Here is a 16,379-nt window from a genome sequence, read left to right as displayed (position 1 = left end):
GTGTGTGTGTGTGTAAGGCTGCATTAGTGTGTGTGTGTGTGTAAGACTGCATTAGTGTGTGTGTGTGTGTGTGTGTGTAAGGCTGCATTAGTGTGTGTGTGTGTGTAAGACTGCATTAGTGTGTGTGTGTGTGTAAGACTGCATTAGTGAGTGTGTGTGTAAGGCTGCATTAGTGTGTGTGTGTGTGTGTGTGTGTAAGACTGCATTAGTGTGTGTGTGTGTAAGGCTGCATTAGTGAGTGTGTGTGTGTGTGTGTGTAAGACTGCATTAGTGAGTGTGTGTGTAAGACTGCATTAGTGAGTGTGTGTGTGTGTGTGTGTGTGTGTGTGTAAGGCTGCATTAGTGCGTGTGTGTGTGTGTAAGACTGCATTAGTGAGTGTGTGTGTAAGGCTGCATTAGTGAGTGTGTGTGTGTGTGTGTGTGTAAGACTGCATTAGTGAGTGTGTGTGTAAGACTGCATTAGTGAGTGTGTGTGTGTGTGTGTGTAAGGCTGCATTAGTGCGTGTGTGTGTGTGTAAGACTGCATTAGTGTGTGTGTGTGTGTGTGTGTGTGTGTGTGTGTGTGTGTGTGTGTGTGTGTGTAAGGCTGCATTAGTGCGTGTGTGTGTGTAAGGCTGCATTAGTGAGTGTGTGTGTGTAAGGCTGCATTAGTGAGTGTGTGTGTAAGGCTGCATTAGTGCGTGTGTGTGTAAGGCTGCATTAGTGCGTGTGTGTGTAAGGCTGCATTAGTGCGTGTGTGTGTGTGTGTAAGGCTGCATTAGTGCGTGTGTGTGTGTGTGTAAGGCTGCATTAGTGCGTGTGTGTGTGTAAGACTGCATTAGTGAGTGTGTGTGTAAGGCTGCATTAGTGAGTGTGTGTGTAAGGCTGCATTAGTGAGTGTGTGTGTGTGTGTGTGTGTAAGGCTGCATTAGTGCGTGTGTGTAAGACTGCATTAGTGTGTGTGTGTGTGTGTGTGTGTGTGTGTGTGTGTAAGGCTGCATTAGTGCGTGTGTGTGTGTAAGACTGCATTAGTGAGTGTGTGTGTAAGACTGCATTAGTGAGTGTGTGTGTGTGTGTGTGTGTAAGGCTGCATTAGTGCGTGTGTGTGTGTGTAAGACTGCATTAGTGTGTGTGTGTGTGTGTGTGTGTGTGTGTGTGTGTGTGTGTGTGTGTGTGTGTGTAAGGCTGCATTAGTGCGTGTGTGTGTGTAAGGCTGCATTAGTGAGTGTGTGTGTGTAAGGCTGCATTAGTGAGTGTGTGTGTAAGGCTGCATTAGTGCGTGTGTGTGTAAGGCTGCATTAGTGCGTGTGTGTGTAAGGCTGCATTAGTGCGTGTGTGTGTGTGTGTAAGGCTGCATTAGTGCGTGTGTGTGTGTGTGTAAGGCTGCATTAGTGCGTGTGTGTGTGTAAGACTGCATTAGTGAGTGTGTGTGTAAGGCTGCATTAGTGAGTGTGTGTGTAAGGCTGCATTAGTGAGTGTGTGTGTGTGTGTGTGTGTAAGGCTGCATTAGTGCGTGTGTGTAAGACTGCATTAGTGTGTGTGTGTGTGTGTGTGTGTGTGTGTGTGTGTAAGGCTGCATTAGTGAGTGTGTGTGTAAGGCTGCATTAGTGAGTGTGTGTGTAAGGCTGCATTAGTGAGTGTGTGTGTGTGTGTGTGTAAGGCTGCATTAGTGCGTGTAAGGCTGCATTAGTGCGTGTGTGTGTGTAAGGCTGCATTAGTGCGTGTGTGTGTGTGTAAGGCTGCATTAGTGCGTGTGTGTGTGTGTGTGTGTAAGGCTGCATTAGTGCGTGTGTGTGTGTGTAAGGCTGCATTAGTGCGTGTGTGTGTGTGTAAGGCTGCATTAGTGCGTGTGTGTGTGTGTGTGTGAGGCTGCATTAGTGCGTGTGTGTGTGTGTAAGGCTGCATTAGTGCGTGTGTGTTTGTAAGGCTGCATTAGTGCGCGCGCGTGTGTGTGTAAGGCTGCATTAGTGCGTGTGTGTGTGTAAGGCTGCATTAGTGCGTGTGTGAGTGTAAGGCTGCATTAGTGTGTGTGTGTGTGTGTAGGGCTGCATTAGTGTGTGTGTGTGTGTGTGTGTGTGTGTAAGGCTGCATTAGTGAGTGTGTGCGCGTGTGTGTGTAAGGCTGCATTAGTGAGTGTGTGTGTGTGTGTGTGTAAGGCTGCATTAGTGAGTGTGTGTGCGTGTGTGTGTAAGGCTGCATTAGTGTGTGTGTGTGTGTGTAGGGCTGCATTAGTGTGTGTGTGTGTGTGTGTGTGTAAGGCTGCATTAGTGAGTGTGTGCGCGTGTGTGTGTAAGGCTGCATTAGTGAGTGTGTGTGTGTGTGTAAGGCTGCATTAGTGAGTGTGTGTGCGTGTGTGTGTAAGGCTGCATTAGTGAGTGTGTGTGCGTGTGTGTGTAAGGCTGCATTAGTGAGTGTGTGTGTAAGGCTGCATTAGTGAGTGTGTGTGTGTGTGTAAGGCTGCATTAGTGTGTGTGTGTGTGTGTGTGTAGGGCTGCATTAGTGTGTGTGTGTGTGTGTGTGTGTGTGTGTGTGTGTGTGTAGGGCTGCATTAGTGTGTGTGTGTGTGTGTGTGTAAGGCTGCATTAGTGAGTGTGTGTGCGTGTGTGTGTAAGGCTGCATTAGTGAGTGTGTGTGCGTGTGTGTGTAAGGCTGCATTAGTGAGTGTGTGTAAGGCTGCATTAGTGAGTGTGTGTGCGTGTGTGTGTAAGGCTGCATTAGTGAGTGTGTGTGCGTGTGTGTGTAAGGCTGCATTAGTGAGTGTGTGTGAGTGTGTGTGTAAGGCTGCATTAGTGAGTGTGTGTGTGTGTGTAAGGCTGCATTAGTGTGTGTGTGTGTGTGTGTAAGGCTGCATTAGTGTGTGTGTGTGTGTGTGTGTAAGGCTGCATTAGTGTGTGTCACCTGGAACAGCTGTGTGATGACGTAGATGTATGCGCCTGCGGTCGCCACCAGCATACACACGGCCAGGCTGGCGTACACATTCTTCAGATGCTGCTGAGTCGAGCGAGAGCTGTAACACACACACACACACACAGAACTGCTCCATTACTCTGAGCTCATTATATGGTTCTGTTTATTACACTGTAGATATAATGAGAACAGAACAGCGCATTACATCATGAATATCACACACACACACACACACACACACACACACACACACACACACACACACACACACACACACCAGAGGGGATCAAAACACTTACATTTGAGAGAACTTGAAGAGAGCGTCAAAGTTTATGCTTCGATCAAACACGTTCATTTTTCTGCTGGTTTAGTGATGACAGGAAGAACCTGCTGAAGAGAAAGAGATCATCATATCACACACACACACACACACACACACACACACGGCTTCAGAACAACACCAGGGTGAATGAATGGAACTGTTGGGTGAAGAATCATCAATAAATACATTTAAAATGACTAGCGTGTGTTTGTGTGCGTCTGTGTGTGTATGTGAAACTGTGAGTGTGTGTGTTAGAGTGAGTGTGTTAGAGATAGACTGTGTGTGTGTGCCGACAACTCTGACATTAACATGAGACTGACACTGAATTAAAAGCAATAGCTGACCACATTAACCCTAATAAACGGAAGCATTATGTTAAAGGTCAAAGGTCGCAGTAATGCAGCGCTGTGTAATCTGATGAACTCGTCATTATGAAAGGCTTCCAGGAAGTGATGTCATCGCGCACTTCTGCCCTAGTGTTAATCTGACGATCGCTGACCTTTGACCTCATGTGGCCGCCGCGCAGTGACTCGCGCTTTAGTGAAATAACCCGCGATGCGTTTACTATGGTCGAGCCACTTCCGGTCAGAGACGCGGGAGAGTAAACAAGTACACCACTTTACACACTTCAGCACAAATAAGCGGAGAACCCTCCGAGTCAAGGTCCGACACACACACACACACACACACGCACACAATGCGTTTAAAGCGCTCGAGTTCCACAAGACATCGCGTCGAATCGTCGCAGAGCTGAAGTGTGTGTCGAGCTGAAGTGTGTGTCGAGCTGGTTGTCGAGCTGAAGTGTGTGTCGAGCTGTTTATCGATCGGTTATCAGACTCTGATCGTGACGTGTTTCTTCAGACGGTTTGTTTTCGCTTCCCGCTCGACCTCCTCATCATAAATATTACTTCTCGACATTGTTTGAAGATAAAGTTGATGTTATTAATATTTACCATAAGCTGTGAGAGTGTGTGTCCGTCGTTCGCTCCTGAGGCCTGTGTGTGTGTCGGATCAACGCCTCCCTGTCACGTACAGCGCTTGCAAAACAACGCGACGTCATCGACGTGCTGATGATGACGCCACGCGCACGCAGTTCTTCGCTGTCCTTTCCCAGAGGTTGGCGAGCCCGCTGGAGTGCCCAGCGCCGCCCACCGGAGCGGAGAGCAATGGCAGCGGCTTTATTTCCGGTTCCTTCAGGAGAGTCGTTCGTTTTCAGTTCCTCCACCAAAATGATTCCTTCAGTAACCACTGTTTAATATAACACAAATATGACAACACTGGTGACGAAAAAGAGTTTTTTTTAATGTGTAATGTCTTTTTAAGTCAACGAACGTTACAAAAAAAAAAACTGCTTTGGCTTGATTAAAATGTTTGCATAATCTACTCATTAAATACAATTAGTCTAATTAAGTGGTTCAGATGACCAGAGCAGGTTTTCAATGTTGGTTCCACTTAACATATTAAATAAATATTCTGCATCAACCCAAAAGAACTGAACATACAGTCAAAGAAAAAGATGCAAAATAGTTTCAGGGTATATTTGACAAAATACACAACATTCAGATCGTTTTTATATCTTCTTACAAACTGGTTTGTTGGATAAACTGTATGTATAATGTTATAATATTTCATTAACTTTATTATTAACACAATATTTGTTATTATAAGTCCAAATCAATCTCCAATATTCTCAAAATGGTCCTTCCAGAAGTATTTATTTCGAAATCTTACAAGGAATCAGACTTCTAGAAAATGTATTATTACATTTGGTATCTCTAATATCTACACCATTCAACAATATCTGTGTTTTAAACTGTGATTTTTTTTTAAGTTCACTAATGCCTTGCAAAACTCTCAAAACCTGGTGGTGTGGCATCAAATACTATGAACACCGGATACCTGGATGGGGAGTCTGCCAACCTCAGAAGCACATTTTAGAAGGAAACCTGTACCACCAACTTTCCCAAAGATAAGATTTTGAATTATACACCATAGCTTAACTTTATGTTTAATATAAGGTTTAATCCAGTTCAACTTCAACATTGCATTAGAAGTAACAAAATCAAGTACATTCAAGCCTCCTTGGTTATAAGAAATACATACAATATTTATATTTAAATGGTGAGGCTTGTTTTTCCATATGAAATTGAATCACATTATTTTAATAAAAGATTTTGGTACATCTAACCCTTTTGCAGGATAGACTAAACGAGACTATTGGACAAAATAACTCTTCCTTTGAGTGACAGATCCCTCATGACCACACATCGAATTTCTGTTTAATTTTCCCCACAACCCGCTGATGATTTCATGCTATTTTCATGATTTATTAAATGTTTATGTGGTTCAGATACAATAATATTTTGAGTTTCTATTTATTAAACCAATTTACTGCATTGTATCAACTCATCTTTTTAATTTCAACAAACTCATAAATGTAAGGCCACCAGGTGACTTACTGTTTTAAGTTAAACCGACAGTGTTTCTTTACCGTGCAGCTGAGATCGACGTCTTCTCTGCGTCTCTGAAGCTCTCACTGAGGCACTAACGGACTGCTTTCGGGATTTTCGGGAGCAGAATTGGAGCTTTAGCTTAGTAAACCCTAATGTTGCCTTTACTTAATCAAATCAAGTAATCTTGACTAAATATTACTAGTTTAGTCCAGAAACTCACAAATATGAGTTAGTTTAACTTATTAACCAACAAAATACCTAAACTTAAGTTTTCAAGTTGTATGAACTCAAAATCATAACTAATTAAAATAGCTCACTCTGGTGTTGCTCTGATGTGGTAAGCGGAAACGGATGATGTCGAGTCGTCCATATTTTTACGGTCTATGGTCTGGATCAAGCGGCTCCTCCCGCGATCTCTCCTGAAGCCGACACTGAAGTGTCTTAAACTGCAGTTCCTCGTCTGGCCACTAGAGCGGCTCCAGAAGCAGCAGAATCTCGTTGAGCTCATGTTAAAATGGCCAACTTTACAGCAGAAAAACACGTTTACAGTCTGAGACTAACGGTGGTTTTGGTCTCTACGGCTAATGTTGCCCTTCATGACGACTGTGAGGGGGGGAATGTGTTTATAACTCATTCGTTTACATTATATAAAGCATTAAAGTTCTGCATAATTAAGGGCGTGGCCACTTTGAGTGGCAGGTGGATTAGCCATTTATCTGCTGTCTATAGTCATTGCGTCGCCTAAGCTCCGCCCACATCCCGCCGCTTTGGCCATTTTCTGTTATGCAGGCGATGACGAGTTGCCATGATGGCGACGGCTCGTCTCTGCTTTACGCTTCAGAGCGGCTTATCCTATGGGTGACGTCACGGACACTACAGCCATGTTTGTTTTAACTGTCTATGCTTCAGACTCAAAGCATCTCGGGGCGTAAGGGCGTGTTCATTCACTGAATTAAACCAATCACATGCTCCGTCACACCTCATACTCGAACGCTATTGGCTATTGTCATTCTTTGACAGTATGAAATGTGTGTGTGTGTGTGTGTGAGAGAGAGATCGAGAGAGAGAGTGTGTGAAAGAGTAAAACATGTTTTAACATTATTTTAAAGTTTTATTTACTTTTTTATTTAATTTAAAGTTTTATTAATTTGTAAGTTTTGTAAACATATCATTAATGATTCATTATAGGATGTAACTTTATAAATATTAACGAGCCACGCATGTCAGTTTATTCTTTAATTGAAACATCAGGCATTTAAACATGTACAATGATAAAAAAGGGCAGATAATAATAACTCAGGGTCTCCTCAAGCGGTCGAGTTTCACTGAAGATCAACTCATGTTTATTTTTACATCGTTTCACCATCCCATAATAACAGCATAATTCAGAAATCATTCAAAATAACTATCATTTCTTATCTCTTAATAATTAATCCTAAAATAACAATCAGATTAAAGGTCAGGCCACAGAACGAGAGATTATGTTCCATATACAAGAGTCATGTGAGCATTCAGAGATTCTGGCTCATTATGACAGAATATAACAGAATATAACAGAATATAACAGAATATAACAGAATATAACAGATATGATGCTCAGATATAATGCTCAGATATAATGCTCAGATATGACTGACATGATCCTCATAAATGAAACATCTGTCGACTCGTCAGCATTATTATCTGTGGAGTATATGAATTGTTCCAGATTAAAACAGGCCCTTTCCCTTCTTCAGGCTCGTCTTCTTCCACTGAGGCATCCGGTCAAACTCTTCCCTCGACACCCCCAACACAGCCTGAAAATCCTGATCAGAGAGAGACCTCTACACACACACACACACACACACACACACACACACACACACACACACACACACACACACACACACACACACACACACACACACAGGGAATTAGCTTGAATGATTCCTGAGAGACTTTGTGTAAATCTGAGCAGCCGTGTTTAATGACTCCTTCATGATCAACAGCTTCATTTACACCGATCGATCCGATCAGAATCAATAATCAATATCAGCCTGATGTCCATTGGCTGTAGATCACACACTGCTCTTCCTGTTCTCCTGCACTAACATCTCATCAGTGCCGTGTCTAAACTGATGAGGTGTACACACACATGCAGAGTCCGTCTGGGTTAACGAGACGATCATCCAAGGGCATCTCGAGCGTCGTATTTTTTATCGTTTTGCAAACTTTAGTGACAGCACAACAGATTGGCGCCGAGGTGTTCTGCATCTATATTACGCGGTGATGCACTCTGAAGAATGCTGGGTTAAGAACAACCCAAGTTGGGTTGAAAATGGACAAACCCAGAAATTGGGTTGTTTGAACCCAGTGAATGGACCCATTCAAACAACCCAAATTCTGGGTTTGTCCATTTTCAACCCAACTTGGGTTGTTTTTAACCCAGCATTCTTTAGAGTGTGTCTACACTGAATGCTCCTCAGGTTAGCCCAGCATTTCATTCACAGCGTGGAGGAAAGGAGAGAGCCAGCTTAGGCACTGGAGGGAAAGGGTTGGTTAAACCTTACCCCGGACTGGAGAGACAGAGAGTCAATAGGTGAGGCGCGACGTGAAGAGAAAAATAAAAATAAACCATATACTTGCGTCGCGGTATACTGGGTAAAAGCTACGCGGGATACTTGCGTCGGTGTACAAACGAGTTGACTGATTACTGACAGGTAGTAATGCTGACAGATTAAGCAATGGCTCCTTCTAGCTCAACGTGTGCACAGCTGCTCAAACAATAGGCCTACTCGGAAACTGAAGGATTTTATAAATGGCAACACAAACACTACGCAGAAAGAAAAAAGAAATTGCAATACAATTATTTATTTTAAGGGGTAGGCTATGTTTATTTTTTTCAATCATTTTAAAATTAATTGGAGAATTAACTTGAATGTGCCTAATAGCCTATTTGTTGTAGCCATTAAATAAGCGCATTTAGTTTCATATGTTAAAATATTATATGACATGATCCCTATGTCTGACAATACCATCCAGCGACGAATATCAGACATGGCTTGTCCTGGACTGTGTTCGTGAGAGCCCCTTTCAGGCCATTCAGCTGGATGAGTCCACTGACGTCGCACACTGTGCTCAACTGATGGTGTATGTTCGCTTTATTAAAGACCTCAGTGTGCAGGAAGATTTTTTTTTTTGCGTTCCTCTACCCGCCCGCACAACAGCTGACGAACATTTTAAGGCCTTGAGTAACTTTTACGAGTCTAATTGCCTTGACTGGGGCCGGTGTTGTGGGATATGCACGGATGGGGCAAGAGCAATGACTGGCCGTCACAGCGGTCTCGTAAAACAGGTGCAGGCAGCTGCCCCTGTGACTGTCTGGAAGCACTGCATTATCCATCTTATCCATCCGTCAGGCTTTAGCAACAAAAAGGATGCGCGCAGTTCTTGATGAGGCTGTCAAAATTGTGAACTTCATTAAATCGCGTGCCTTAAACGCCCGTCTGTTCTCAATCCTCTGCAATGAGATGGGCGCTAACTTTCAGCAGCTGCTCCTGCACTCCGAGGTCAGGTGGCTCTCTCGGGGCAAAGTCCTCACCAGGCTGTGCGATTTGCGCGAAGAAGTCCTCCTCTTCCTCACCGAGATTAACTCCCCACTGGCAAAACATCTGGCAGACATGAACTGGCTTGCTATGTTGGCCTATCTCTCCGACATCTTTGATTGGATCAACTCCCTCAACACCTCGCTCCAGGGCAAAGAGTGCCACGTCTTTTTGGCACACGACCAAGTGTCTGGGTTCAGGAAAAAACTGGACTTGTGGTGTGCTCGTGTTGAACGAGGTTCTGTGGAAATGTTCCCAACCCTGGAGGATGTTGCGGAGAAGACAGGGCTGCCTCTTAATACTGTCCAACCGGTCATCACTGCGCATTTGAATGGGTTGCGTGAACAGTTTTGCAAGTATTTTGGAGAGGACGCAATGGGAAATCAGTGGGTGAGAAATCCGTTCGCTTTCCCCGCCACACCCAGTGATGGACTGAACCTGCAGGAGGAGGAGGCCCTGGTCGATCTCAGCTCGACCTCAGTATCGAACACCTCTGCGCGTCAAAAGCACGTCCTCATTGTTCCCACTGATATGGGCGGTTAGCCTGGATGCCAGCCGAATTTAGCCCCGCCCACAACATTTTTAGGTCGGGCAATTGGGTCTGGCCTCGCTCCATAGAGGAGTGATAATCCCCGAACAGAAACTGTTCGGACCAATGAAATCATCAAGGGCGGGCTTTAGCCGATGACGGAGAGATGATCAACAGTACCGTAATCATCACGTCATCAAAGGGGCTTGGATTATATTTGTTTGAATCCTAAACGGAGAGCTGGTTTGTATCTGCATCACCATCACAATTTCTCTCAGAAATGTTGATCATGTTGGGTAAGTACTCTGTGTATCATTAAATTATTTTACAACTCTGGCAAAGATCGTGTATTCCAGCCTGATTTCAGTGCGCGTGCAGACAGGGTTGCCAAGTTTTTACAACAAAACGCGGCAACTACTAGGGGGGTTCTCCGGTGAAAAAATTGCGTTTGGGGGGTAAAATGTGTTATTGTGGCAAGGTTGCTGCTAAAATTCTCACTCCAGGGTCTATATATCACATAATAGTCGCTTCCACCCGCAGACATAGAAAAGAACCCGCAGAAAAAACGCGGACTTGGCATCACAGTGCAGTTGAACTCTGTTGACATTTGACAAGTAACGTTATGCGTCGCTTCATTGCTCTGATTGGTTGTAGGTCTGTCCAATTGAGGTCTTTCCTAGTTCGGTTGAAACACGCCTCATAATCACAGCCTAATGGAGCAATTTCAGACTCATATTCTGACTAGAATTGAGTATGACCACGTCAGGCTAATGAGCGGTTATTCAAAGTTCAAAATTAAAATTCAAATGATGTGAATGACACGTGCAAATGACGTGAATGTCACGTGCAAACGACGTGAATGTCACGTGCAAATGACGTGAATGTCACGTGCAAACGACGTGAATGTCACGTGCAAATGACGTGAATGACACGTGCAAATGACGTGAATGTCACGTGCAAACGACGTGAATGTCACGTGCAAATGACGTGAATGACACGTGCAAATGACGTGAATGACACGTGCAAATGACGTGAATGACACGTGCAAATGACGTGAATGACACGTGGAAATGACGTGAATGTCACGTGAAAATGACGTGAATGACACCTGCAAATGACGTGAATGACACGTGAAAATGACGTGAATGACACGTGCAAATGACGTGAATGACACGTGCAAATGACGTGAATGACACGTGCAAATGATGTGAATGTCACGTGAAAATGACGTGAATGACACCTGCAAATGACGTGAATGACACGTGCAAATGACGTGAATGTCACGTGCAAACGACGTGAATGTCACGTGCAAATGACGTGAATGACACGTGCAAATGATGTGAATGTCACGTGAAAATGACGTGAATGACACCTGCAAATGACGTGAATGACACCTGCAAATGACGTGAATGACACCTGCAAATGACATGAATGACACGTGAAAATGACGTGAATGACACGTGCAAATGACGTGAATGACACGTGCAAATGACGTGAATGACACGTGCAAAGGACGTGAATGACACGTGCAAACGATGTGAATGTCACGTGCAAATGACGTGAATGACACGTGCAAATGATGTGAATGTCACGTGCAAATGACGTGAATGACACGTGCAAATGACGTGAATGACACGTGCAAACGATGTGAATGACACGTGCAAACGACCTGAATGACACGTGCAAATGACCTGAATGACACGTGCAAATGAATGACACGTGCAAATGACCTGAATGACACGTGCAAATGACGTGAATGACACGTGCAAATGACGTGAATGACACGTGCAAATGACGTGAATGACACGTGCAAAGGACGTGAATGACACGTGCAAACGATGTGAATGTCACGTGCAAATGACGTGAATGACACGTGCAAATGATGTGAATGTCACGTGCAAATGACGTGAATGACACGTGCAAATGACGTGAATGACACGTGCAAACGATGTGAATGACACGTGCAAACGACCTGAATGACACGTGCAAATGACCTGAATGACACGTGCAAATGAATGACACGTGCAAATGACGTGAATGTCATGTGCAAATGACGTGAATGACACGTGCAAATGATGTGAATGTCACGTGCAAATGACGTGAATGACACGTCCAAATGACGTGAATGACACGTGCAAATGATGTGAATGACACGTGGAAATGACGTGAATGACACGTGCAAATGACGTGAATGACACGTCCAAATGACGTGAATGACACGTGCAAATGACGTGAATGACACGTCCAAATGACGTGAATGACACGTGCAAATGACGTGAATGACACGTGCAAATGACCTGAATGACACGTGCAAATGACGTGAATGACACGTGCAAATGACGTGAATGACACGTGCAAATGATGTGAATGTCACGTGCAAATGACGTGAATGACACGTGCAAATGACGTGAATGACACGTGCAAACAATGTGAATGACACGTGCAAACGACCTGAATGACACGTGCAAATGACCTGAATGACACGTGCAAATGAATGACACGTGCAAATGACGTGAATGTCATGTGCAAATGACGTGAATGACACGTGCAAATGATGTGAATGTCACGTGCAAATGACGTGAATGACACGTCCAAATGACGTGAATGACACGTGCAAATGATGTGAATGACACGTGGAAATGACGTGAATGACACGTGCAAATGACGTGAATGACACGTCCAAATGACGTGAATGACACGTGCAAATGACGTGAATGACACGTCCAAATGACGTGAATGACACGTGCAAATGACGTGAATGACACGTGCAAATGACCTGAATGACACGTGCAAATGACGTGAATGACACGTGCAAATGACGTGAATGACACGTGGAAATGACGTGAATGACACGTGCAAATGATGTGAATGTCACGTGCAAATGACGTGAATGACACGTGGAAATGACGTGAATGTCACGTGCAAATGACGTGAATGACACGTGCAAATGACGTGAATGACACGTGCAAATGACGTGAATGACACGTCCAAATGACGTGAATGACACGTGCAAATGACGTGAATGACACGTGCAAATGACCTGAATGACACGTGCAAATGACGTGAATGACACGTGCAAATGATGTGAATGACACGTGCAAATGACGTGAATGACACGTGCAAATGATGTGAATGACACGTGCAAATGATGTGAATGACACGTGCAAATGACGTGAATGACACGTGCAAATGATGTGAATGACACGTGCAAATGACGTGAATGACACGTGCAAATGATGTGAATGACACGTGCAAATGACCTGAATGACACGTGCAAATGACGTGAATGACACGTGCAAATGACGTGAATGACACGTGCAAATGACCTGAATGACACGTGCAAATGACCTGAATGACACGTGCAAATGACGTGAATGACACGTGCAAATGACGTGAATGACACGTGCAAATGACGTGAATGACACGTGCAAATGATGTGAATGACACGTGCAAACGATGTGAATGTCACGTGCAAATGACGTGAATGACACGTGCAAATGATGTGAATGTCACGTGCAAATGACGTGAATGACACGTGCAAATGACGTGAATGACACGTGCAAACGATGTGAATGACACGTGCAAACGACCTGAATGACACGTGCAAATGACCTGAATGACACGTGCAAATGAATGACACGTGCAAATGACGTGAATGTCATGTGCAAATGACGTGAATGACACGTGCAAATGATGTGAATGTCACGTGCAAATGACGTGAATGACACGTCCAAATGACGTGAATGACACGTGGAAATGACGTGAATGACACGTGCAAATGATGTGAATGTCACGTGCAAATGACGTGAATGACACGTGGAAATGACGTGAATGTCACGTGCAAATGACGTGAATGACACGTGCAAATGACGTGAATGACACGTGCAAATGACGTGAATGACACGTCCAAATGACGTGAATGACACGTGCAAATGACGTGAATGACACGTGCAAATGACCTGAATGACACGTGCAAATGACGTGAATGACACGTGCAAATGAACTGAATGACACGTGCAAATGACCTGAATGACACGTGCAAACGACCTGAATGACACGTGGAAATGACGTGAATGACACGTGGAAATGACGTGAATGTCACGTGCAAATGACCTGAATGACACGTGCAAATGACGTGAATGACACGTGCAAATGACGTGAATGACACGTGCAAATGACCTGAATGACACGTGCAAATGACCTGAATGACACGTGCAAATGACCTGAATGACACGTGGAAATGACGTGAATGACACGTGGAAATGACGTGAATGTCACGTGCAAATGACGTGAATGACACGTGCAAATGATGTGAATGACACGTGCAAATGACGTGAATGACACGTGCAAATGATGTGAATGACACGTGCAAATGATGTGAATGACACGTGCAAATGACGTGAATGACACGTGCAAATGATGTGAATGACACGTGCAAATGACGTGAATGACACGTGCAAATGATGTGAATGACACGTGCAAATGACCTGAATGACACGTGCAAATGACGTGAATGACACGTGCAAATGACGTGAATGACACGTGCAAATGACCTGAATGACACGTGCAAATGACCTGAATGACACGTGGAAATGACGTGAATGACACGTGGAAATGACGTGAATGTCACGTGCAAATGACGTGAATGACACGTGCAAATGATGTGAATGACACGTGCAAATGACGTGAATGACACGTCCAAATGACGTGAATGACACGTGCAAATGACGTGAATGACACATGCAAATGACCTGAATGACACGTGCAAATGACGTGAATGACACGTGCAAATGACCTGAATGACACGTGCAAATGACCTGAATGACACGTGCAAACGATGTGAATGACACGTGCAAACGACCTGAATGACACGTGCAAATGACCTGAATGACACGTGCAAATGACGTGAATGACACGTGGAAATGACGTGAATGTCACGTGCAAATGACGTGAATGACACGTGCAAATGATGTGAATGACACGTGCAAACAACCTGAATGACACGTGCAAACGACCTGAATGACACGTGCAAACGACCTGAATGACACGTGCAAATGATGTGAATGACACGTGCAAATGACGTGAATGACACGTCCAAATGACGTGAATGACACGTGCAAATGACGTGAATGACACGTGCAAATGACGTGAATGACACGTGCAAACGATGTGAATGACACGTGCAAATGACCTGAATGACACGTGCAAATGACGTGAATGACACGTGCAAACGATGTGAATGACACGTGCAAACGACCTGAATGACACGTGCAAATGACGTGAATGACACGTGCAAATGACGTGAATGGTGCAGTTTGTTTATTGTTTAAATCTGAATGTATGATTTTAAATAGTTTTTACATACAAATCTTGTATGTGGCTGAAAAATAAATTGTAATGCAAATCTTTTTGATCTGATAACATGCCTTCAATGCAGTTGACTGGTATGTGTTATGCACTACGTGAACAAAAAGCGTAGTCGTTCATTGATCAGAGAGCTGTCCATTGTGCTGATTTTGTTCGAGACGACGTGCATTAAAATGTGCGCTTAAAGGGATAGTTCACTTTAAAATGAAATTTCTGTCATCATATACTCACCCTCAATTGTTTCAAGCCTGTATGAATTTCTTCTGCTGCACACAAAGCAAGATATTTTGAAGAATGTCAGAAACCAAACGGTTAACTGGTCCCATTGACCTCCATAGTATATATTTTTTTTCTTACTATGGAAGTCAATGGCTCCAGTTAACTGTTTGGTTACTGACATTCTTCAAAATATCTTGCTTTGTGTGCAAATTGAGGGTGAGTATATGATGACAGAATTTTTATTTTAAAGTGAACTATCTCTTTAAGACCCAGACACAAGTTTCACACTTGTAACATTCACATGTTACGCATGTTTTGTTGACTTATGGTTAGGCCTACGGATGTTCTGTGATTTTTAAAAGTAGCCTCAAATAGGCCTGCATAAAGTTGGAAGTTATTTGCTGTTGCAAAGATTTATGAATGCACTTCTTAAAAAAAAAAGGAAATAAAATACAATATGAAAAAATATTTACATTTTATTAGTTGTTATTGAAACTCATCATTGCCAGGAACACACAGAAGATGGCATTTACTGCCGAGGCGTGTGTGGGTTAGAGCAGGCGGACAGGATTTTGGGGAAGGGGGGGCTCGGCTGTCCTTACCTACTCTAAGGCGAGGCTCACATTCACCCAATCTGAAAACCCCTGCCATAGGAGAAAGCAGCAAGCAGACGAAAGCAAACAACCACACACGGCAAAACATGCTCTTCTGACTCACTCATTCTGTCTCATCTCTAGTCTAAATATCTAACAATTCTTAAATCAAGATGCATTTACTAGATCAGTAAAACGACATACGATATTTTTTCTTGTTTTGTTGAAAATAAAATCTAAATGAAGTGAGTTTTTGCTTAAAACAGGCAAAATGATCTGCCAATGGGGTGAGAAAAATAATCTTATTTCTGACTGAAATCTTGTTTCTTGTTTCCGTCCCAATCAGAAATAAGATTATTTTTCTCACCCCATTGGCAGATCATTTGCCTGATTTAAGCAAAAACTCACTTCATTTAGATTTTATTT

The 16,379-nt window shown here is 43.6% G+C and overlaps 3 protein-coding genes across 5 annotated transcripts in view; 1 reads left to right on the top strand and 2 right to left on the bottom strand.

The window, feature by feature from the left end:
• The window catches only part of mettl1 (methyltransferase 1, tRNA methylguanosine), an 88,223-nt gene that overhangs the window by 9,155 nt on the left and 62,689 nt on the right, over window positions 1-16,379 (top strand). The window lies entirely within an intron of this gene.
• Window positions 1-16,379, bottom strand: part of tegt (testis enhanced gene transcript (BAX inhibitor 1)) — an 81,794-nt gene that overhangs the window by 11,062 nt on the left and 54,353 nt on the right. The window contains exons 2-4 of one of the 3 annotated variants that reach the window (XM_067431121.1): window positions 4,162-4,215; window positions 3,186-3,276; window positions 2,878-2,986 (exon numbers count right to left, since the gene is read on the bottom strand). In XM_067431121.1, coding sequence (XP_067287222.1) covers window positions 2,878-2,986; window positions 3,186-3,241 — 165 coding nt within the window. In that variant the 5' untranslated portion in view covers window positions 3,242-3,276; window positions 4,162-4,215. Of the gene's footprint in view, window positions 1-2,877; window positions 2,987-3,185; window positions 3,277-4,161; window positions 4,313-16,379 lie in introns of those variants that run through there. The other 2 variants (XM_067431120.1, XM_067431122.1) reach the window with 2 other exon arrangements.
• The window catches only part of avil (advillin), a 45,331-nt gene continuing 36,214 nt past the window's right edge, over window positions 7,263-16,379 (bottom strand). Inside the window, exon 20 of the mRNA XM_067431830.1 lies at window positions 7,263-7,484. Coding sequence (XP_067287931.1) covers window positions 7,371-7,484 — 114 coding nt within the window. The 3' untranslated portion in view covers window positions 7,263-7,370. The remainder of the gene's footprint in view (window positions 7,485-16,379) is intronic.

Source organism: Pseudorasbora parva, chromosome 22 (assembly GCF_024679245.1).
Source record: "Pseudorasbora parva isolate DD20220531a chromosome 22, ASM2467924v1, whole genome shotgun sequence".
Taxonomy (NCBI): Eukaryota; Metazoa; Chordata; class Actinopteri; order Cypriniformes; family Gobionidae; genus Pseudorasbora; species Pseudorasbora parva.
Note: the sequence above shows the minus strand (reverse complement) of the source record. Positions and strands in the feature narration are given on the sequence as shown.